The 25,903-nt window shown below is 39.1% G+C and overlaps 1 protein-coding gene across 1 annotated transcript in view; it reads left to right on the forward strand.

Annotated features, from left to right (window-relative positions):
• LOC148215960 (synapsin-3-like) overlaps positions 1-25,903 on the forward strand; it is a 55,548-nt gene that overhangs the window by 8,665 nt on the left and 20,980 nt on the right. Inside the window, exon 2 of the mRNA XM_088141512.1 lies at positions 18,381-18,843. Coding sequence (XP_087997638.1) covers positions 18,530-18,843 — 314 coding nt within the window. The 5' untranslated portion in view covers positions 18,381-18,529. The remainder of the gene's footprint in view (positions 1-18,380; positions 18,844-25,903) is intronic.

Raw genomic sequence — 25,903 nt, forward strand, 5'->3', positions numbered from 1 at the left:
CACCAAACCAGTACATTTTCTAGTGATGTAGTTTTAATATTAATCTTGTAGCAAAGAATACAAATCTACATGCAAATCCAGCTCCGCTCTGACCTATTTTGCCATTTTCCATCTATCTGAAGAAAAAGCAATGAGACTGTAGTCATTGTTTTAAAATATAAACTGCTCCGGGTTCTAGAAACTGACCCTCCTCAATTTCCCACATATATTCTCTCCAGCTGCTTTCTCTCCTGACATGAAGTCTCCAACCATCAGGGGCGGGGCTCTAAAGGACAATTTCCCTCTTCCCCTCTTTTGTCAATCTAAGGGGGAAAAAACCTCTATGAGCAAACATGAACAGCTTTACTACTTATAATAGTGCATCCTTGGGCCTCCAGATCTTCTCTTGATTTTTATTTTATTTTACTTTATTTTACATTTCCCCTGAGAAAATTCTAATATATCACAATAACTTAACCACTTATGTTTACTTATCATTTCTTGTCTATAACAAGCTTCTTGTGCTGAGAGCCACAAAGGTGTTTTCGGGCACAACCTGGGTTTATATTTATTCCATATTCTCAATACGGTACATTTAATGAAATGATTTTTTAAATCTACATAACCTTAGCTTTATCGTACCATAAGTATCCATGCCACCCAAATTTCAAATCAGATCCTTCTAGCTCCAACAGCCTTCTATTTCTCAACCTCATCCACTCTTTCATCCAGACTAAACAACAAGCTGCAAAGTATAATTTCAAATCTGGTAAACCCAATCCTCCTTTTTCTTTTGCATCTTATAACACCTTGTAGTGTAGTGTCATGGATTTTTTCCCCTGCCACATAAATTTAGATATATCTTTCTGCCATTGTTTAATTGGTACATCAGTTGTCAAAACAGGGATTGTCTGAAATAAGAATAACTTTCTAGGCAAAACATTAATCTTGATCACAGAAATTCTCCCAACAATGACAATTGTGTTTTCTCCCATCTTAACATATCTTTTTTAACTTCATTCCAAGTCTTAACATAATTATTTTGAAATAACATACAATTCATATTTATCACTTTAATACCCAAATATTTTACCTTCTTCTCAATTTTAAAAACCATTTTATTCATCAGTTCTGTTTGATCTTGTACCTTCACATTTTTATTAACATCTTTGACTTCTGTTTGTTAATTTTAAAACCTGCTAGTACACCAAATTCTTTTAGTTTTCCCATTAATATTTCAATTCCCTTTAAAGGATCTTCCAGAACCAGCATCAAATCATCTGCAAAAGTCTCTTTTTAAATTTTTACTCCCATAATCCTCTCATCCTGTCTTATGTTTCTATTCAAAATTTCAAGAATCAGAATAAACAAGAGAGAGACAGTGGGCAACCCTGTCTTGTTCCTTTTTATCACACATACTTTTGTTAGATCTCCATTAACAATAACTTGTGCTTTCTGTGAAGTATAAATTGACTTTACCCACTTTATAAAGTTCTCTCCAAAATTCATATCTTCCAAAATTTTAAATAGAAAGGTCCAATTCAAATTGTCAAAAGCTTTCTCTGCATCTAAAAAGATTAATGCAGCTTGTTTTTCACTGTGCTGTTCCAAATATTTTAGAATGTCCAACACAGTTCTGACATTGTCTTTTAACTATCTTTTAGGTAAAAACCCATATTGATCTTCATAAATAAATTCTTGCAAGATTATTTCCAATCAATCAGCTAGAATCATTGTGAACAACTTATAATCATTATTCAGTACTGTAACAATATTGGTCTATAATTTCTTGTTAAAGTCAAATCTTCTCCCTCTTTAGGTGTTAGTGCTATATTCACCTCTTTCCAAGTCTTTGGCATCATTCCTCTCTGTAAGATAGAATTCATCGTATTTTGCAGAAGTTGTAATCCTCAAAACATTTATAATAAGAACCCAATAATTCATCTGGTTCAGGCGCTTTTCCTGGTTTAATTTTTTTACTAGCTTCAGAAACTTCCCTTATTGTTATGGTCCATTCATAATCTATCTTTGTTTCTCTTGGTATTTTTTTTTTAATTTTTAATTTTTCTTTTAAATAGTCATCTATTTTCTCCAAAGAAATATCATGTCCTTTATACAAATTAGAATAATATTGATGAATTTTTTTTTGTATAGCCACATTATCCGATTAATAGTGTCTCCCTCTTGTAGTTTCAATATAATTTTCTTTTCTTAATTTATAAGCTAGCCATTTCCCTGGTTTGCTTGCAAATTCAAATTTATTTATTTTTTTTGGCTCTGCATAGTTCACTTTTATTTCAGTTTCTCTTACTGTTAGCATTGATAGCTGTTGCTCTAAAAATTTAATTTGATGAGAAATATTTATGTTCTCTGGTGATTTCTTTATTTCTTCTTCTTTCCTTTTTTATCTCATCCAAAATAGCCTGTGTTTTCTCTTGGCTCTTCTTTTTAAGTTCAGTATTATATTGCATGAAGTAACCTCTAAGAAAAGCTTTACTTGTATCCCAAACCGTTCTTAAATCAGTGCTTTTACTTAGATTATTTTTTGAAAAATTCTGTTAATTTCTTGTTACAATCCTCCACTATTGCTTCTTTCTGTAACAATGATTAATTTAATCTCCATCTAAAAGTAGATTTCTTTTTATAAACCAAACTCATGGGGTTATGATCAGAAAAAGTCTTTGGTGAAATCTCTACTTTAGAGATCTTAGTAGCCAGATTCTTTGAAATCCAAATCATGTCTATTCTTGAAAGAGATCTATGTTTTTCTGAGAAGTAGGTGTAGTTTCTAGAATTGCCATTTTTCTGTCTCCATGCATCCACTAACCCTAAATTGTCCATCAAATTTTAAAAAATGGTAATTTACCTTGAATGATTTTAATATTTTTCTCTGATGTTCTATCTAGTTGTGGGCATCCCCCATCAAACACCAATTTTCATAGGATAAACTTATTAATCCATCCATAAATCACTTCTAAAAAGTCACTTAGTCTTCATCTGGGGCATAGATTCCCAATACCATAGTCTTAGCCCTGTGTAGTTCAACTTCCACCCCAGTAAATCTACCATGTTCATCAGTCAAAGACGTTTTGGTTTTAGTTGGGGGTTAATATACAAAACAATTCCATTTCTTTGTTTAAGTCCTGATGAGATGAATTCTTCACCCAAATTTTTATAAATCAAATATTTTATATCCTTTTACCTAACATGAGTCTCTTGTAGGTAAATTATGTCTTGTTTTACTTTTTTTTAAAATAATGAAAAAAATTATCTTTTGGGGAGTAATTGCTTCATTTATATCCCACATTAAACATTTGTAATCCATAATCAAGCCATTTTTTAAAAAAAAAAATCAATATCTGTAGCGCCTAATTCAGTATCATCTCTTTCAGAGTCCTTTTGCATCTGTTGTGATTTTTGTATAGTCCCCTCTGCAACCACCATTTAGATCTCTTCCATCTCTCCTTTAAATTTTTCCAATAATTCTCTTGCCTTTTGAACAGAATTCAGTTGAAATCTCTGCTGTTTAAAAGTAAAAATCACACCTTCTAATTTATCCTAGAAAAATGATTTCTTTTTCTGCTTTAGTCTTTCAGTCAGAAAGAAATATTCTTTTCTCTTATGTAGAAGTCTGATAGGGATTTCTTTATATTTTCTTTCTTTTTTTTCCCACACTTTTGGCTTCCTTCCTTTCTTTACTTCTTTCTTTCCTTTATTTGAAATATTAGTTTGTTAGTTTTTATCTTTCTTGTTTAAAATCTTAATAAAGCTATCTTTAAAAAAAAAAAAAAAAAGGAGACACCAACCAGGAATCACCTGAGGCTGATCAAATACAGGCACCATCAGAACAGATGGGGCAGTCAGATGATGGCGTGCAGCCTCGGTGAGTAGAGTGGAGAGCAGGGCAAAGTGGCTCAATGAGGTTCCTTGCCAAGCAAGGGAGTAACTCTCTTAATTAAAGACAGCTGGCTGTAGCCTGATTTAAGAGGCAGCCCTGATGCATGTTTCCCCATTGGAAACAACTGTCTGATCTCCTGCTTTGGTGTGCCATTCCTGTGATTCTGCTCATGATTCCTGTAACCCTAGCTGACAAACCTCACTTGGCTCTCTGAACTTCAGACTGGATTTGACTTCTCTTCTGCCTGTTCCTATTGTTGAAAGTGAAACTACCCAGGCAAGCTTTCTTCCCCAGAGACCCTGTTTTGATTTACATTCCCTTCCTTGTCTGCCACATATAGCAACTGACTGTGTGTGACTTTGACACCTGAAACAGGACACATCTCTACACTGATGGGGACAAGAATAACTTTGAATAACACCAAGTTACTGAACCCAATGGGCATCCTGCAGAGAGGTCTTGCCAAGAAACTAGCAATCTATCCTCTCTCTTTCACTACACACTCATAAGACCAGGCAGACTTCCAAAAAGTGTGATACATTTCAAAGCCATACCACATATTTCAACAACCAACTCTCCCTGCTTCTTGCAAAATCTCCAATGCTGAAGGTGGGCCTGCAAAAATCTTTTTTTTTTTTTTGCACTCTTTGTTTCTGTCTGTTCATTTGATCCATCCTCTTGGGTTGGATTGCCTCCAATTGACTCTTCTGTCCCACTCAACTTCTTCTTTTGGCTCTTCAAATGTCACACCTCCCCCAGCTGATTCACTGGGCTGGAGATGCTTCCAGGCCCTTTCCCCTCTATTGGCTAAGTGTTGGCCAAACAGTGTCAAGTCCAAATGGCACCTGGGACTATGCGATCAGAGCTCCCCCCTGCTTTTTTTTAAATGCACTACACCCATAAAAGAGGTTACAGCCGCCCTCTTGATATTGTTGATGAAAGATGACTGAAGATGACTCTGATCACGACCATCCTAGTTGCATTCCTGCCAAATGGTTTTACTAGAAAGAATGGGAAGAAAATTTAAAGAAATGTATATGGTAAATTATTAATGAGATTCAAAATACATTTGTAAATAACGATGGTTTACTCTTTAGTAGCCCAGTTTCTCTTGCTGTATGGTTTAAATCCCACCCCAGTTTTCCCTGTAAATCATGTCAGATTAGTCATGTAATAAATATATGTAAGAAACAAACCAAAAACAGCTTACAGTAATTGATTACTGAAAAGAGATTTGCATATTTCTAGTCAAAGTTAAGATGTTAGTGAGTATTTGGGAATATACCATTGATTTATTGATGCATTTATTGCCTTCAAGTCAGTATTGACTCCTGGTGACTGCCTGGACAAGTCCATGCACTTTTCTTGGCAAGATTTCAGAAGTGGCTTGCCATTGCCTGCTTTCTAGGGCTGAAAGAGAATGACTGGCCCAAGGTCACCCAGCTGACTTTGAACCTAAGGCAGGACTAGAACTCATGGTCTTCCGCTTTCTAGCCCAGTGCCTTAACCACTACACCAAACTGGCTCTCTTATACCCCTTACCTTGACTGTATTTATTGCAGCCATCCATTTACAAGGAACCCACTAATGAGGTCCCTCCATCTTCACTCCACAAATGCAATAGGGATGATGCTTGTAACCTGGGCTGCACAGCTGTAATATGCATTTCAGTACACGCAAAAATGTTCTCTAGCCTCTATTTGACTTTTCCCAGGCGACATAGCTGTACTGTCCACTATCAGATGATAGCAACTCATGAACCAGTTAAAAGTATTTATTGATTTGGTGTGAGTTCAGGCTGCACAACTCCTTTATTCCAAGTCTGGGAAAGCTCATTGGGCTTTTTCTTTTAGAGATGATTCAGTGATGGCATGCAGAGTGGTATCATGTGTGAAAAATAATGGGCAAAAAGAAAAAAAAACATGTGAAAGGGATGTTGAAAGATTTTTCTCAACAAAAGTAAAAAAGTAAAGCCCAAACTGTATGAGTATGCACTCCCTCCCTCCCTTTTTGTCAGACTCAACTAGTGAACTTGGCAAAATATCAGTAAATTTCAGATTTAGTAGCTGCTCTAAGGTAGTCAGTTTTTGTATTTATCATACTGGTAGAACCAAGGTCCTTACCAACAACGAAGCATGCAATGTTTTGGCCAGCTCAACTTTTCTACAAATATAATTTCATACTGTGTAGTTATATAATTTGTTTTTGTATGTACATGGCTCAGTATGCGTCTAATCTATTGATCATAATACACAATAAACTCTTCTTCCTTGTCATACTGTTTAATTACTCTCCTTCATTATATAGAAGAGAATAATTAATCATCCAGTAGTAAATCATAGACAGTAGCAACCTGAAAAATATTGTCCATTGTACAGCCCAGCTTTTGCTTTCCTCTGCAAAATGAGATTGTAAATCCAAACATAAAGCAAAAACATGGATAGGGTCCAGGAGCACAGTGATGTCACTTGCAAAGCACTTAGGAAGATAAAAAGGAAGAAAACACCATAATCAAAAAAGGCTAGAAAATATAGTTCCTGCCTGCCACTTCTCTGTTTTTCATCTGTAGGTTAGCTGAATTGCCCAGTAGCATTTTGCATTACTATTGTCTCAGGAATAGTCAGAGGTCTATCCAGGTCCAGTGGTCATGGACATAACAATCTTCTGCAGCCTTTCTTTGAACAATCACAGATCAAGCACCACTTTGTTGCAGAAAGAAATTATTTGTTTTGAAACTGGGCATCAATTATTCTGTAAATGCCTAGACAGCTATCTTCCAAGTATAAAATGTTTATAAAAACAAGAAGAAAGAAGAAGCCTTGATGAGCAGCATTACTCCTGTAGTGCCCTCGTCAGCCCCTAGAAAAGTTGCCCCATCTGTCAGTACATTTTGGAGGTTGCAGAATCCTGGATTTCAGCCCTGAAGTTCAGCTTTAGCTGAAGTTGGTGGGGTTGGGCCCCAAGAAGACAGTCTCTGGACCCAGCTTCCAAGAGATTACTTGCAGCAGTATAAACACAGCAAGGTGAACCACGTCATTTCAGGGCCAATTATGCCAGTAGGAAGTACTGACAGCTGAGATACTGTGGTTCATTCTGTACCTAGTATTTGCATTAGAAGGTTGGGAATATGGTGGTGGCTCTGGCAAGAAGAAAGAAGAAAAACACTGTTTTGAAAGAAAAAGAATCTTGTAAACAAGAAGATATCTCTGAGAATAGGAGAGCTCAGATGTAGAAAAGGAAACAAAGGAAGGCGAGGCACGTCATGTTCTCTTTGGTTGGAAGCGTGCACTTTGATAGTAGTATGAGCATAAATGGAACATGAGGGGGTAGGAGGAAGAAAAACAATTGTTGGCTGATCTGTCACTCAGCTTCAGCCCATGATTGTGGATTTTCTTACACAAAGAATTCTTTATACCTACAGATTTTCCAGGGAGAAGATAACAAATGTGAAAGACAGATCCACTTGCCAGGAATCTTTAGGATGGAGGAGCGGGGATGAAAATCTTAGTGGTCTTTCTAGTTTTAGCATATGTGTATTAGCCATGCAGCACTCAGAAAGGAACATGGAGAATTTGCAATAGATTTCATTAAATTCTTTTGTTGTTGTTGTTGTTCAGTCGTTAAGTCGTGTCCAACTCTTTGTGACCCCATGAACCATATTGCGCCAGGCCTTCCTGTCCTTCACTGCCTCCCTGAGTTTGCTCAGTTTCATGCTCATTGCTTCAGTGATGCTATCTAACCATCTCATCCTCTGCCGTCCTCTTCTCCTTTTGCCTTCAATCTTTCCCAGCATCAGGGTCTTTTCCAAAGACTCCTCTCTTCGCATTAGGTGACCAAAGTATCTGAGCTTGAGCTTCATTATCAGTCCTTCCAATGAACAATCAGGGTTGATTTCCTTTAAGATTGACTGGTTTGACCTCCTAGCAGTCCAGGGGACTCTTAAGAGTCTTCTCCAGCACCACAGTTCAAAGGCATCAATTCTTCGGCGCTCAGCCTTCTTTATGGGCCAGCTCTCACAGCCATACATTACTACTGGAAAAACCATAGCTTTGACTATGCGGATCTTTGTTGGCAAGGTGACATCTCTGCTTTTTAATATGCTATCTAGGTTTGCCATAGCTTTCCTCCCAAGGAGCAAGCTTCTTTTCATTTCATGGCTGCAATCTCCGTCTGCGGTGATCTTGGAGCCCAAATAAATGAAGTCTGTTACTGCTTCCATTTCTACCCCTTCTATTTGCCAGGAATTGATGGGTCCAGATGCCATGATCTTAGTTTTTTTAATGTTGAGTTTCAAGCCAGCTTTTGCACTCTCCTCTTTCACCCTCATCAAGAGGCTCTTTAGTTCTTCTTCACTTTCTGCCATTAGGGTGGTATTGTCTGCATATCTTAGGTTATTGATGATTCTCCCTGCAATCTTAATTCCGGCTTGTGATTCTTCCAGCCTGGCATTTCTCATGATGTACTCTGCATATAGGTTAAATAAGCAGGGTGACAGTATACAGCCTTGTCGTACTCCTTTCCCTATTTTGAACCAATTGGTTGTTCCGTGACTGGTTCTAACTGTTGCTTCTTGGCCCGCATACAGATTTCTCAGGAGACAGGTAAGATGGTCTGGTACCCCCATCTCTTTAAGAATTTGCCACAGTTTGTTGTGATCCACACAATCAAAGGCTTTTGCATAGTCAATGAAGCAGAAGTAGATGTTTTTCTGGAACTCTTGTGCTTTCTCCATGATCCAGCAAATGTTGGCAATTTGATCTCTAGTTCCTCTGCCTCTTCAAAACCCAGCTTGTACATCCGGTAGTTCTCGGTTCATGTACTGCTGAAGCCTAGCTTGTAGGATTTTGAGCATAACCTTGCTAGCATGTGAAATGAGTGCAATTGTGCGATAGTTTGAGCATTCTTTGGCATTGCCCTTCTTTGGAATTGGAACATAAACTGACCTTTTCCAATCCCGTGGCCATTGTTGTGTTTTCCAGACTTGCTGGCATATTGAGTGCAGCACTTTAACAGCATCATCTTTTAGTATTTTAAATAACTCAGCTGGAATACTGTCATCTCCACTAGCTTTGTTGTTAGCAATGCTTCCTAAGGCCCACTTGACTTCACTCTCTAGGATGTCTGGCTCAAGGTCAGTGACCACACCAGCATGGACATCAGGGACATTAAGATCTTTCTTGTATAGTTCTTCTGTGTATTCTTGCCACCTCTTCTTAATCTCTTCTGCTTCTGTTAGGTCCCTGCCTTTTTTGTCCTTTATCATGCCCATCTTTGCACTAAATGTTCCTTTGATATCTCCAATTTTCTTGAAGAGATCTCTAGTCTTCCCCATTCTATTGTTTTCCTCAATTTCTTTGCATTGTTCATTTAAGAAGGCCTTCTTATCTCTCCTTGCTATTCTCTGGAAATCTGCATTCAGTTGCTTATATCTTTCCCTTTCACCCTTGCTTTTCACATTCCTTCTTTCCACAGCTATTTGTAATGCCTCATCAGACAGCCATTTTGCTTTCTTGCATTTCTTTTTCCTTGGGATGGTTTTAATTGCTGCCTCCTGTACAATGTTACAGACCTCCGTCCATAGTTCTTCAGGCACTCTGTCTACCAAATCTAATCCTCTAAATCTATTCACCACCTTCACTGTGTACTCACAAGGAATATGATCTAAGTCATACCTGAGTGGCCTAGTGGTTTTCCCTACATTCTTCAATTTAAGCCTAAATTTTGCAGTAAGAAGCTCATGATCTGAGCCACAGTCAGCTCCTGGTCTTGTTTTTGCTGTCTGTATAGAGCTTCTCCATCTTTGGCTGCAAAGTATGTAATCAATCTGGTTTCGGAATTGACCACCTGGTGATGTCCATGTGTAGAGTCGTCTCTTGTGTTGTTGGAAAAGAGTGTTTGCTATGACTAGCTTGTTCTCTTGACAGAATTCTATTAGCCTTTGCCCTGCTTCATTTTGTGCTCCAAGGCCAAACTTGCCTGTTATTCCGATTACTCCTTGACTTCCTACTTTAGCATTCCAATCCCCTATGATGAAAAGGACATCTTTTTTTGGTGCTAGTTCTAGAAGGTGTTGTAGGTCTTCATAGAACCGGTCAACTTCAGCTTCTTCGGCATCAGTGGTTGGGGCATAGACTTGGATTACTGTGATGTTGAATGGTTTGCCTTGGATACGCACTGAGATCATTCTGTCGTTTTTGAGGTTGTACCCCATTACTGCCTTTCCCACTCTCTTATTCACTATGAGTACAACTCCATTTCTTCTAAGGGTTTCTTGGCCACAGTAGTAGATATAATGGTCACCTGAATTAAATTCACCCATTCCCGTCCATTTCAATTCGCTGATTCCCAAGATGTCGACGTTCAATCTTGTCATCTCATGTTTGACCACATCCAGCTTGCCTTGGTTCATAGATCTTACATTCCAGGTACCTATACAATATTGTTCTTTACAGCATCGGACCTTCTTTTTGCTTCCAGATACATCCACAGCTGAACGTCCTTTCGGCTTTGACCCAGCCACTTCACTCTTTCTGGAGCTACTTGGAAATGCCCTCCGCTCTTCCCCAGTAGCATATTGGACACCTTCCGACCTGAGGGGCTCATCTTCCGGTGTCATATCTTTTAGCCATTTAACATTGTCCATGGGGTTTTCTTGGCAAGGATACTGGAGTGGGTTGCCATTTCCTTCTCCAGTGGACCACATTTTGTCAGAACTCTCTGTCATGACCTGTCCGTCTTGGGTGGCCCTGCACGGTATAGCTCATGGCTTCACTGAGTTACGCAAGCCCCTTCGCCACGACAAGGCAGTGATCCATGAAGGGGTAAATTCTTTTACATAATATATAATAATGACTCTTTATCCAGCTCTCACATTAAGATGTCATAGGAAGAAAACAACTAGAGGTTAGATAATGAATAAGAAGAGAAATGTTTTGGAACTCTTTTATACAAGTCAAGGTTTACTAACAGCCTCATTCAGGAATTTTGTCAAAAAAGAAATGTAAGTATTGTACATTGAAAGTTTTACCCAAGTGCTCATAAATAGGAGTATGCACTTCTGTAATATACTATAACATAATTTGTTGGAGTTCTATTATGTTTGGTTTTCTAAATTCTCCCTGAAAATAGAAAACTAGTATAGCATAGAAGAAGCTGGAGAAGGTCCTCCTTCCCATATGCACTAGGTTGCCTTCCCATCCCTTGGGAAAACCATCACTTGCTAAGTAAAATAGTAAAGTCTACTCTCCTCCTCTGGATTCTACCATACCATTCTGCTGCATAAGTAGACTAGGCCATACAACACAAGATGAAAACATAGTTCATTACAGACAACCTTTGTCACTGAAGTTAGTAAGGGGGTGAGGGGGTGTCTAAGCATTCTCATTTTCAACACTCTCATCTACCATTTGCATTATTGGGGAGGAAAGGATAATGTTAACTTGCACATCCATTTTAATTTAGTAATTCAGACATGTCTGGGAGACTTGATGCACTTAAGGAGGGATATATTGGAGGACAAGGGTTGAGATTTCAGTGTGGCATCAAAAGAACCAGGTTAGCTTCTGTATAACATTTAAAACATTAAAGAAATTCCCCAAGGATTTGCTATGAAAAATTGCCTGCCTTAACCTCAGCAATGTTAATAATTCAGCCAAAGCTTTCAATAATGAAGCTGTATTTGTATTCCCCACAGGCTCCTTTTTATGTTATGCATTATAATTTCTTTATTGTTTCAGAATAAGAGTTCCTTGGAGATTAGAAATTGTGGAATCTGCCAAATATCTATCTGGCCATTTTTTTGTTTTTCATTTTGCCTTTCTTCTGAGAATTTCATTTTAAAAAATTGGTTCACAGAGGAGTTTAGTCTAATGGAGGGCAGTAAGGGAGGAACAGATACTTTGGCTTTTTAAATTATCAGTAGCAGGAGCAGTAACAATAGTAATTTTCCATTTATGATCAAGCAATCTAAGAACGGGGAAGAAGAAGAGGGGACGGTAGTTAAAAAAGCTAAGTGAGCATTGACTATAATTGAGGAGAATATAAACACCAGCTATTTTGGGACGTCTATTTGGAAAACACATACTGATAGAAAGGTAACAGGACAGGTATCCATATCTATTTAAATAATCCAAATTCCAAATATGTATCTGTCCACTGCTGTTGATGATAGGCTGTATGTTCAGCTAGGAAAAAGAAAGTGAGCTCTTCAGTCCATAAGACAACTGAGGCCAGAAATCTGTCCTGCTGGTGCTGGAATGCAGGCTGTATGTGAGCAGACTCCAGCCATTTATAATAAAAATTGCTGTATAAAGGAAAGCAATTGCAATTACTCTGCATCAGAGTTTTCCCAAACACATTCTAGTCTTATGTCCTTAAAACTTGGTTTGGCCAAGATTTTTAATTACCTCAAAATGTCTGTCACATCTCTGCCTGAATTCTGGCTGTCTTGCAGTAGACAACACTTTATAAAAGCTACAGGAGAAATCCCCCTATTAGGAACTGAAACGGACTTCAGATCCATCTTTATGAATAAGATCATTATGGAAGAGTTGGCACCATTTCCAATTTAGTTTTCATTAAGAAACCACTTTCATCACCTCTTGTATACCTGAGACATGTCGGATAGCTCCAAGGGAGAAAATACTGCTCTCGCTTACCTGTCCACTGCCATGAAGGCAGCAACATATTAATTGCTTGTGTGCTGGGGAATGGCTGGTTGTGAAAAATGGATTTGTAATGTAACACATGGACAGTTCGCTCATGGGAAAGCAGTACAGTAGGTGTTTAGGCAGTGGGTGGAACTGAGAGAGTGACAGTGAGGCAAGGCCCTTTCCCATCATTGCACCCTCCAGATAGGTTGGATTAGCAATTGTTTATAGAAACTGAGATTCAGAACATCTGGAAGGAAGTAGGCAGGGAAGTGTGAATAAGGAATAGAGTTGCTGGTAGTGGGTGGTCTGTACATTTAACAAAAATAAATAAATAGAATATAGACTCAGCCAATTGTGACTTATTAAATAAGCCATTGCTTAATACAATAGGTGAACCAGGTCTCCCACTGTTTCAGAAACCAGTGTACACCAGGGAAAATACATCAGTGTACATCAAGGAATGTTGTTTCCTCTGATTGGAGAATGAGAGCTTTTGGTGTATATGATACATGAAGACCTCGAGAAGGAAGGAAGAGTCTTTTTTCATGTGTGAAGTACTGGCAGGAAAGAGTCCTGGTGAATGGAGAATATGATGGCAGTTGTGATGGTCCTATAGTAGGGCCACCTGGATGGAGGGTAAGGTAGATAAACAGAGAATATATATATCCATATCCATACCCATATCCATAACCGACTGCCTTAATTTGAAGCCACACCTGGCCTCTGCTTATGAATTTAAAATGTTAATTACAGTTCTATTCCACCCATTAAATATTTGTTTTCCTGATAATGTAACCAATTATATCTTTGCCTTTTTCATGTACATAATCACTAACAGACTGATTTTCAGAGAGGGGGCAGCCATGTTAATTGCTTGCCATACTCTCAGATTGTGTATAATGCTTTGGCAGGGAAGACTGATGGAAAAGCTAGAAATATGATGGCAGCAGTGATGGTCTTGCAGTGGAACCAGATCCATGGAGGGTTCTATCCGTTGTTGATTGTTATTTATGCTTGTTACTATAACATTAAAAGCTGCATTATTGAATATAGTTCTGGACTGGCTTTAGGGGAAGATCCTTGTGAAGGTGGCAAACGCTGCTTTAACCCCAGTTAATGATGTTGTACTCTGGTGGTTTACAAAATGCACCCTTGGGATGGGAGAGAGCGAAAGAGAAAGAGAGAGAGAGAAAAACAACAACAATTAAATAAATAAATTGCACACCATGCTTCATATAAAAGCATCCTCTTTTTCAAAAGCTTAAATTAGGTCAACCCTAATTTAACAGTGCATGTACAGCTACAAACTTTAAACATGCCTCTAGACTAATGATAGATAAATAGATGGATAGATAATAAAACAACCTTAGTTCAACAACAACAAAAAAGCCTCCAAGCAGGACATGTGTTGGGTAACAAGGCCAATGCTGTAATAAGGTAAGTCTGGGAAGACGATTACCAAGAGAGAAAAACTGACATCACACTGTTTATTGAGTCTGGAGATTTATGCAATCTTATTTTTTCTGGATCTGCATGTGGGGTATATTTATACAGAGTAGCTATGTACTGGATGTTCAGAGTTGGAGGAAATTCCTGGATTCAGTCAGAAGCAGGAAAAGAACAGAAGAACAAGAATGAATGCTCTTGCATGGACTTGCTGTAGGACAAGGAATCTGAGAAGCAGAAAGAAGCATGACCCCTAGAGTAACATGTTCCACCTAGAACCACAAGTCCCAGAAATAGAAATCTTTAATTTCTGTTGACATGTCCTCTGCATCGGCAGAAGCAATCACTAAACTGTGGCAAGATTTTGTTAATGGGGAAGTGGAATAAGTGGAATAATCAGAGACACTGTTGTCTCCCAGCGAAAATTAATGCACTATGAATCTCAGAGTATGCATGAGGCCTCAAGCCTTCATTAGACCCCATGGTGAAAGAAGGATGTCACATCTTCCGCTTAATATATACTTATGCTGTAGATCTTTTTGTGCTATAAATACAAATAGGGGTCAAAACACAACAAGTTTTGAAAAGGGAAGGAAAAGAAGCTGAAGCATTCCCCTCAATTAGTCATTTTAATTTCCAAACTAGCCAGGATTGGGAGGAGAAGGCGTTCCATGTGTTACAAGTTCATACTAGGCCTAAAGAAATTACATTTGGGCATTTCTCCTCAGCCCCACTAATACTCTGTCCGTCAGTCTTCTACCATATTTGGAATAACAGTTTGGAAAATAATAAACAGCCTTCTCATTTTTTGGAAATGCGTGCAAATCTGCATAGTCCTTATATCTCAGATGCAAACGTTATTTTCAAGTAGTAGATGGCTCTACCAACAGATTTTAAATACTTAGGCTTTCTCTTGCTGAAATACAGGGAAGGTGAAATGGCTTCTGTAGGTAAACTCTCCCCCCTTCCAATGATTTAAGGCAGAGACATTTTTTCCCAGTGAAAAAAAGTTTCCCAGTGAAAAAATCTGCATTAAACAAGTTTCAGCACCAGGTGAGGGCCAGTTTGTTATGCCAGATATTTATAAAATCCTTGAGTGTTGAGTTTGTTTTGCTGCCAGTGGCTTTGTGTTTTTGTGTTTTTCAACAGTGTATTATTGCCATTATTGCTGTTTTTGCAACTGTGGGTACTGACTGTAAACACTTTGCTCTCTTTCCTAGCTGGTGTTTGTACTTTTCAGAATTTTTACTTGGATGTTTTTGATTGGGAATCACTCAGAAAACTGTATTTGGAATCACTCAGAAAACTATAATTGCTGGGCCATGTAGAGATAGAATTAATAATGTTATGTAAGATGCCTGAGTGCATTTGTGGTAATACTAAGAAAAATGTAATAAAGCTACTGTTTATTAAACCAATTTCCCTCAGTGATCTCCTGCCCTGACTCATAATGGCCCTTTCCTCCTTACATTTCATACAATACAGCATCAAGATTCTATCTTAAAACAATATATATATATAATTGAATTTCTCATTCTTTCCCTAGTTTTCCCATACTCTTGGTGGTGGCTCTTAGCTTCTCTCTCGCTCTCTTTTTCTCTCCATCTCTTTCCATCTCTCTCTCTCTGCCTTTCTCTCTCTCTCTCTCTCTCTCATTCTGGTATCCTTTCTCACTGCCTAATAGGATGGGTTCACATTAAACCAAGATTATTTTAACCCTGGTTTGTGCTACATGCCATAGTAGTCTGGTTATACTAGGCTGTATTGGTTGGGTTGACACAGGTTCTAAAACCAAAACTAAACAAATCCTCTTGTGTGTTAGTATGATGTGAAAACTTTTTTTCAAATTAAATTGTAAATTCTCTAAGGCAAAGATGTATACTGTTTCACCTTTTAAGTATAAAACTATTTGTGTGCATGGCTTTTGGCCAATGACAAGAGAAAAAGCTCCACCATGTGAAATTCTGAAAATGAATCAAAACCTTGCGGGACTATGTGCTATATGGGTGACATTCTCTTTTTACATGTCTATATTTGCGCAGATGAAAGAATGACGAGTCCTGACTTGGATTTGGTTACCTTCCTTTCATCCTAAGCTGCAGAGTGCCATTTTTACTCAGCAGCTACAGCCACTTCAATCAACCTTCAGCTGACATCCCCATGATTTATTCAATTTGTCATGTATCCTCATTTATCACGGGGACATAAGTGTGTGTTCTTGATGACAATTTTTGCTTCTTGTTCATGTTCTTTCTATATTGCTTGGGCTAGCAGGAGTAGCATGATCACTCTGAACCATGCCACTATGTCTGTGAGCCCTAGAGAAGAAGTGGTTGGAACCTGAGTGATTTAAATGGCAGGTGAACATGCCACGTGGGACTGAAATGGAGATTTTGTAAGCAGTTTCTGAAATGGCTTGGGGATCTGCCATCTGCCACTCAAAGGGGGAAAAGCTTACTTCCATTAAGTATGTCACAACTACTGTAAACATTCTTGTGATTAAGTAAAAATCACATCTCATTGGTGGAATGGATATTTGGATCACTTCTTGTGAAGGCATCTTTAGCACAATGGTAAGAACACAACTCTGTTTAAGCCCATATTTAACACCATGAAATTGCTGTGATAGGTATGAGAGCTTATTGCAGAGAGCCTTGAGATGATGCAGAGACGTGTTTCATATCCCTAAATCTCAAGGAAGACTGGGAAGTCTCTGCTGTTTCCTGTGACAGGACTAAAAGTTCCTTGCCAAGTGTTCTGGATTGTGGCATCTTGGCCTCTGTCTTTTTCTTCTTCAGAACAGTGTCCTTCAAAGGATAATCTCTCCCAGTAAAGGTAGGCCTTGCTTTGCTCATGCCAATCAAGATTCCATGTAAACTTGCTTTAATACTAGACCTTTGCAAATACTGATTACACTGTGTACCATCAAACCTAAGGAATGGGTTAGAAATGAGAAATAAAAATACTACGTTTGTTTTCAGAATGCCTTTCCAAGGCATTATTTTAAAAAATACAGGTTTTTTATTTTTCTACCCTTTTTCAAGTTTGCATTCATATCTTCTATTTTCATTTGTATCTTTGGTATAAGAAGAATACCTTCAGTATAGTCATAGGAATTTAATCTTAAAGATAGCAATTTGTGGTTAAAAAGTGCAAAGGCAAATCTTCATTTAAAGGGCCTTTATTGTAGGGGAGTGACAAACAATGTGCAATTTTAGGCAGACTTTGAAAAATGTAGATGGCTTCTCTAATTTTGAAGAATTAGGGCTGGATTTATTTCTCTGGCATTGCTGGCTTTTATTGAACTGCCTCTGGCTTCCCTGATAAGTGGACATTACAAAAGGCCTTTGCAACTCACTAAGTTACCAAGATGGGATTCTTTTATTATCAGGACAGTGGTTGTTCCTATTGTTAGAAAGTATTGTCAGATTCAAAATTATATATCAAAATATAACAGCCAAAAGGGGGTTTTCTTTCAAACACAGGGTGAACATGTTCAATTTCATTACTAACTATTCCTTTCAATTTAAGGGACACCAGCATGTTCATAAGTCAACTTGATCTTTATTTTTTATTTTTATTTATTTTCAGATTTTTTTATCCCACCTTTATTATTTTTATAAATACCTCAAGGTGGCAAACATCCTATTTTCCCCACAACAACCACCCTGTGAGATGAGTTCTTGTACTGAACAGTGAACTATCAAGATGTTATAGAAATGTACTTGGCAAAAAGGTATAGGTTGGGAGCAGGCCTGCGTATAATTGTTCTTGCAAAATGTACAGTATGACGGTCCACAGGAACCTCAGTGTCTTGCTTTTATACTAGCCTATACATTGAGTCTAAGAATAGACTTCTTATGCCCAGTATATGACTATGGGTCAAACCAGTTGTTAAATACATTTTGCATTTAATTAATCAAATTACTCAGCTATAATCAATTACTCATACAGTTTATTTTACCTGTAATATCTTGTGAAGTACCTCCTCTGTAACATAAACTACTATACATTTTATCAATTTGCCAGTATATAATGTATTTCTTTGCTTTTTTAGCCTGTTGAGTCGTAGATTCTGAGTGTTTTTATTGTTTCTGTAGTACGGTTAAATTCATTTTTCTTTGGATTGCCCGTATATGGTGGTCTGGTCAATTACTCGTGTAGCATAACTTGATGGAAAGCATTCTCCACAATATCCAAGGGTAACAGGTAAGCTAAGAGAGTGCAGACTAGAGCACATGGCACACACTGCTGTATCTTCCTTTGGAAGATAGGATAAGAGCTCCCACTGCTGTCTCTTTAAATCACCCATCCTCTGACTCCTGAGGCAGTTGTCTTGCTCTGCCTTCTGGCAGGGCTACTCTGCTAGTGCTTGATTCAAGTGTGTTTTCTCTTACATTTCACAGGTGAGAACTAAAGAAAGCAGCATTGAAGGTGATAGAATCTCTCTTCAGCACCGAAGGTGAAAGAATATTAACCAACCAGTAAAAACTTGGATAAACTCTTTAGACCCTGCTTCTGTGCTCTTTTGTCTGACTTTGGGAGAGTTTTCAGAATGAATTTCCTGCGAAGGCGTCTCTCGGACAGTAGTTTTGTGGCTAACTTGCCAAATGGTTACATGATGGACCTTCAGCGTCCAGATAATTCCACCAGCAACCCGGTTTCCCCAGCAACAGAGAGGAGGCAGCAGCCAGTACACCAACCTGCTGCTCTTTCTCCTGGTGCCAGCATCTTCAACTCCATCTCCAGTGCCATGAAGCACACCACGCAAGCAGCTGCAGGACTCATAGAGCAGTCAGCAAGTCCTATCCCTGTAGCTCAGAAGAAACCCCAAATTCTCTTGATAATTGATGACCCACACACAGATTGGTAAGTAACCACATTTTGTTTGCTTGTTTCAGCTCCAGTAACCATGATAGCTCTGAAACCAGATTTATGAATGCCTCTGGAATACATAGCTCAGATAAATCTATTTCTTTTACCCACCACATTGACTGTGGATCACAATAACTTAGAAAATGTAAAGCAATGTGTAAAATATATAATGTAAACCAGAATAAACATGTAAGCATAAAAGTAACATCAGCAGATTAAGAAAATATACAATGTCGTTGATTTTAAATGAAATACGATATTATCATGAGACCAAAGCAATGACTACATTGGAAGGGTTGCTGCTGGGATCTGAAGATGCATGACAGATTGCAAGGTTATAGCTATAAGTGTTTGTACTACGTGAAATGAAAATAATCCCGCCCCTTATTTTATAAATACTAGAAGAATTTGTCTCTTGATATTTTTCATTTGAAAACTGGCCACTTTAAAAATCTGAATGAGTTTGATCCAGTCATATTTAAAGTAGCCCCATGACATCTGTGAAAATATGTTAGTCATTGTTAATTTAAATCCTTTTTATTCAGCGAGTCTACTTTGTAGATATTTAAACCTGAACCCAACTGCTTTTTCTTTTATTCTTTCCTGCTGGCCATCTTCCAAATGCTTTCCAACTTTAATTTGACTGAATCTCTGAAAACTATCAGCAACCAGAATGTTTATCCTTCTGTTTTAGGGAGAAGTAGCCACCAGTAGCTTACCAAATATTTTTAGTAAAAATTATGCTAATGCTGGAGGTTTCTTAGGATAGATTCCACTGCTGTTTTTGTAAAGGGGGGGGGGGAGTTTATGCTTTTCTCCATAATCTGTTTATGATTTTTATGCCCCGTGCAATTGCATCAGAAGGCCACCAGGTGGCGGTACTTCCTCAAGTGCCACCTTATACAGGCATTTGTCTAATACCTGCATATTCAGGGCTGCAATCTGGTACCCCATCTACTGTCTGGGTCCAATAAGAAAGATGACCAAACATACTTTACTGCTCATCCAAATCATATGGCCAAGCTTTGGTTGGATCATAATATCAATTATTCTTAATATTCTTAGGTATAGGAACATATATATACGTAGATTAAAATGCAAACATTTAAAAAAGCCTTTCTGCTTGTTGCACAAGTGAGAAATCAGTGGTCCCCAAGATGTTGCTGAATTAAAAATTCCACATCCCCACGCCACTTGGCCAATGGCGAGGTAGTGAATGTTGTAGTTCAGAAACATCTGAAAGACCACAAGTTCCTTTTCCTAGCTGTAGTAGTTTACTTTTGGGTGGGGCAGACTGCCCAGCTGGTTCCTTTTTTTGCTTTTTTTCCTATATCTTTTAATAAACTAGCTAATCGTATGTAATACATCCATGTAACTGCTGCTGCAGAAAATTCCATACTTTTCTCTGTCTGAAGGATTTATTTTGGAGACTCTTTAACTTCCTAAGGGCACCTGTCCGAATAGGACTCCAAAAGCACAGGGAAAGGACTGTAGATGTATATTCAAAGGATCAGGAAACGGAATGGCAGAACTCCATGTTACTGTACACTAGCCAAATCTAGGCACATGACCTCACCCAAGAGGAAACGTTCCACCTCTGGCAATTTTCTTGCCAGTTCTAAATTAAATTATGTTCTTGCTAGACTGAATTTTGACCACATGTTTAACCTGTTCCAGCAGAAACAGGTTCTGATTCTATAATTTTTTAAATTCAGTTTTGGAAGTGGTTGCATCACGTTTTGGAACATAAGACCTGATGAATTAAAAAGTCATTAAAAATTCATTATCTATTCATTGATCAATTAACACTTGTTCAAAATAAAAGCTTGCTTTATCTAAAATTTCAAACTGCTGCTAATTTACTTCTCCTTCTCCGTGTTCATGTAGCCTCATGAGTTTCACATATCTTTGGCAGGTGAATTGAATGGAATCAGCATGCTTAAATATGGCAGATCATACTTTTATTTTGGATTTATGAGTGTGTGAGGTACCAGTAATACTTTTCATTCATTTTATTCAGTGATCCTACCAACATGTAGAGGGTATTTATTTGTGAATTGGAAATGATCTTCCCTAAACAAGTTTGTGTAGGGAACTACATGTTATGTTTCCATGTGTAATATAATAAGGAATACCATCATCTCAGAAGGGTTGATAATATTGAGCCCCAAACCTATAACTGCTATAATGTATCAGTAGTCCTACCTATGGAAGCTAAATCACTAAAACGTGAGCACATTGCAAATGTGTGAAATACAACAAAATAAATTTGGTAATACTGATACAGCAGAAATAGTAACACATTTTCAAATGTGCCTTTTCTGTACACACTGTGTTCTCTAGTATACAAATCTAAACAAATTTCTCAAAGAAAAAGTATACAAGTTAACCACAGGTACATACATAGAAAAAAAAATAATTCTATTCCTTCTAAAGTAGTTGCATTTCTAATTCTGATGGTCCATCCACAGTGGCCTTCTATAGACAGTCTGTTTAACCGAGCACAATCAGCTTAACAGATGTGCAGCGCAAAAGTAGGTTGCACTCAGTACAGTGGGTCTTATTCCTTAATTAGAAATCTAGATTTTTCAGCTTTTTAAATTAACTTCAGCATGTACAGTCCAAAGAGTTTGAATTGCATTAATGATAAGTAAAGTTGAACTTTTAACCATGCAAGAAGAGGCATTACTGTAATTAAATCAAAGAGTTTATTAATAGATGGATGGCCAATTTGTGGCATAGATACCACAAGAGATATATTATGAAGAGATTTTGAACATCAGCAATAGTTTAACATGGTGTGTAAAGCCTGTAGAATCTAATTTTTTTAAAAAAGGTCAGAAGAGGTCAAAATAACAGAATTTCCTATATAGAATATCCTTACACAGTTAAGTTATTTTCAGTTTTATTCAACCAATGTTTGGAAAATTCAAGGCAAGAGTATTTTGGGAAAAGACAGCAACAAAGATGATGATGGGCTTAGAGGCTAAATCCAATGAAGAACAGTAAAGGAACTGGGTATGTTTAGCTTAAAGAAGAGAAGGCTAAGGTGAAATATGATACCACTCATTTATTTATTTATTTATTTATTCATTCATTCATTCATTCATTCATTTATTCAATTTGTATAGCCACTGATCTCAAACCAGTAACTCTGAGCAGTGAACAATCATAAAAACAAACAGTTAAAACACAATAAAAAAATTAATTAAATACAAATAGCAGCCAAGAGATATTATAATCCATCAGTGTCAATATAACCAGGAAATGGGGCCCTTAACACACACAGGACCCCAGGCCCAGGCACATAGCCAGGTCTTCAAGGCCTCCCAAAAGGTCAGCAGGTCTGGGGCCGTCCTAATCTCAGGAGGGAGGATGTTCCAAAGAGCAGGTGCTATGGCAGAAAAGGCACGTCTCCTATGTCAGGTTCGGTCAGCACGGGGCTTCGGGGAAGCTCTCAGCCACACCACGCGAACTCCACCGGCGGCAGCTAGTGAGGGAAAGAGGAACTGAAAGCGCCGCTAATTAATGGGCCACCTGCGCCCAGCCAAACAGGAAAACCGCAGCGGAAGTTTTAACTCTGCACTGATAACGGCGCGAGCCAACAATGAACGGGGCCGCAGGCAGTGAAACAAGAGTGCCGCGCAACGCAGAAGCCTTGGGCTTGCACGTAACGGGGGGGAACCAACCCAAGCCGGGGGGGGGGACTGTCAATCAAGGACAATGGACCCTGACCGAACCTGCCATCATGGACAATTAAGAGGGATTATTGGGGGGCCGATAATCCGCAGCGGTAACGCGATCGCGGGGCAGAAAAAGCGCGGGAAGGGGGGAATATAACAAGTGATGCAATTGTACCAAACCAGTCCTGGCTTTGCTTGTGACTGCTACGTTACGCATGAGTAAACCTCTTTTGTGAACCACACGTGTCATGGGAGTTTCTCTGTCGAACGGGGCAAACCTTACATCCTAGTCCCCACCAGCCAACATTCCTTGGCTGACGGGACCTGGAGCATGCCATCCTGCCAGAGTGGATTGGATGGGTAGAAACAACTGGGAGAAGATGGTCCCTCAGGTAACCCAGCCCCAATGCCATGAAGGTCTTTAAAGGTGACAACCAGCACCTTGAATTGTACCCGGAAACACACTGGCAACCAATGCAGCCCCCGAAGAAGTGGTGTTATGTGTGCCAAATAGCTGACACTGTTTACAACCCATGCAGCTAAATTTTGTACCAGCTGAAGCTTCCAAATGGTCTTCAAGGGCAGGCCATGTAGAATGTGTTGCAGTAGTCCAAACAGGAGGACACAAGGGCATGAGTACAGTGAGCAGAGCCTCCCAGTCCAGGAAAGGGAACAACTGGCACACAACCTGAAGGTGTGCAAAGGCCCTCTTAGCCACGACTACCACCTGCTCTTCCAGCAGGAGTCATGAGTCCAAAAGGACCCCCAGATTGCACACTGGGTCCATCTGAAACAGTGCCATACCCTCCAGAAGCACCCAAAGCCACTCAATCTTGCTTGGGTTGAGCCGAAGCCCATTGCACTGTATCCGGGCCCCTACAGCCTCTAGGCACTGATACAAGACATCCATGGCATCACTCAGGCAGTCCAGGGGGGAGATATAAAGCTGGGTATCATCAGCATACTGATGGTACCTCACCCCAAACCATCAGATCACCTCACCCAGTGGCCTCATGTAGACATTAAATAAGAGGGGAGAGAGAACCACAAAGTAGGGGCCGTGGGCTGGACCTTTCCCTCCTATCAACACCAACTGGAACCAAGCCTGGAGGAAGAAGGAAAACCAGCACAACACCATGCTGCCCACTCCAACTCCCAAACCCAGTCCAGAAGAATACCATGATCAATGGTATCAAAGGCTGCTGAGAGTCAAGAAGAGCAAGAATGGATGCACTACCCACATCCCGCTCCCGTCAGAGATCATCCAAGAGCGCGATCAATGCCATCTCAGTCCCATATCCTGACCCAAGACTTGATTGAAAGGGGCCCAGATAAGCTGCCTCATCCAGAACCCTTTGAAGCTGCTGTGCATCCACTTTCTCTACAACATTCTCTAAAAAGGGAAGGTTGGAGACTTGACTAAAGCTGTCCAGATTAATTGGGTTAAGCGATGGTCCCTTGAGGAAGGGGTGCACCACTGCCTCCTTAACAGCCAGTGGAACCACCGCCTCCCTCAAAAAGGAATTAACCACTGCCCAAACCCAATCATACATCCTCTCCCAGGCAACCTTGACCAGCTAGGAGGGGCACGGATCTAACACAGAAGTGGCCAAACCAACAGCTACAAGAACCCTGTCTGCTTCCTCAGGTTCAACGGGCTCGAACTCCTCCCAGATAACCATGCATGACTCAGACCCTGTAACCTCCCCTGGCCCTGCATCAAGGCTGGAGTTCAACGCAGAATGAATCCAAGCAACTTTATCCGCCAGATGCTCAGCATATTGCTCACAGTGACCCTGAAGACTGACCCCAGAATTACTCCCCTCAAGGAGGGTTCGGGTTACCCAAAACAGGGCCACTGGGCAGCTATCTGCACACATGATAAGGATGGAGAAATAATTGTGCTTCACTGCCTTTATTATCATGTGGTAGGCTGTAATCACAGTTCTAGCTCATGTTCAATTATCTTTGCTGTTTGTCATTTGCCAGCAGCGCTCTAGGCATCTCTTCACCCTCTTCATCTCCTTCAGCTTGTCCGTAAACATGGAGATAGTTGTAGAGATACAATACTTGTAGGGTTGTCATAGAGAAAAGGATGTGAAGTCATTCCCCATAATGTCTGAGGGTGGGACAAAAATTAATGGGTAGAAGCTTTACAGAGAGAGATCCAAACTCAAATTAGGAGGTATGTCAGGACTTTGAGAATGTCAGGATATTAACAGTGGAACAGTTTACCTCCTGGACTCATGGGTGCTCATCACTGGAGGGCTTCAAAGGTTGAACAGCCATTTGTCTGGGATGATTTGTGGATACCTGCTCTACAACCAGAAGTCTTCCAAGTCTTCCTTTCAACCACATGATTCTATAATTCTGGTTGTTTGTATTAGCAAGTGCTATTATTTGGACTCAGCTAAGTCTGAATTCTTAACCTCACTGCAATGAGTGAAGGAGTTCTGATTTGAATTGCTTCACTCATAAGTAAAGTGTAAAGTTTAATAGCTGCTCATCTCACATGTCTACATTTGTATTATTCTGAATAGGGAAAGAAAACTGCACATTTTATCTCCACAATAACAACAAAAACAGAGTACAGAGAAAGACTATGTTACTCTAGGACATGGAAGAAGAATGCTAAGGCAGATGATATTCACTAAACATACACTTTCAACAAGCATGTTGAAAGAAAAGAAATCCTGACTTAGAGTCCTTGAGCGTTTTCTGTATAAAAGAAAAGATGACTTGGAATTGTTGCAAATGGTCCTCGTACACCCTCCACAAACATATCCGACAGCAGCTCTCTCTGGGTGTACATCCAAAGTCATGGACTTCTTGGTCGTTTGCATTTTCTCCCTTATAAATATTATTAGTGTGGAAATATGTGGAAGTGCTTAAATATATGCTGACCAATGTAGTTTTGAAGTGAGAACAGATTTAAACTAAAACCAGCTGAACCATCATTTGTAAAATGCTTTCAGTAGGGTGTTTCCACCCTTTGCAATATTAAAAACAAACCAACTGCAATCCTGTACAAAGCAAATCGTGTGCAGAATTACAGCACATGACAGCTGCATCGAGGTTCTGAGCATGATATAAAATTCAGACTATAATCAATTAATGCCTTTGACTCCAGGTAATTTTGTCAAAGTGACAAGACAAATAGCTCTTCTCACATAACTGTGTAGAGTTTCATAAGTCTGTGCTGCCTCTTGTATTTATACTTCATATAGTATATATTTAAAACAACTTAGGATCCAGTTTTCCTGGAAGAAAAGTAGCCAAGAACTATAAGGATTAACATGGATACAAAAATAGGCATAAAGGGTCTGGAAAATATTTCCTCCTCGGTTATAAATAAAGTCATGCCAGTCAAA

The sequence above is a fragment of the Python bivittatus genome, unplaced genomic scaffold, assembly GCF_059951505.1.
Source record: "Python bivittatus isolate LINGU-HERP-01145 unplaced genomic scaffold, Pbiv_v1 ctg000330_np1212, whole genome shotgun sequence".
NCBI lineage: Eukaryota > Metazoa > Chordata > Lepidosauria > Squamata > Pythonidae > Python > Python bivittatus.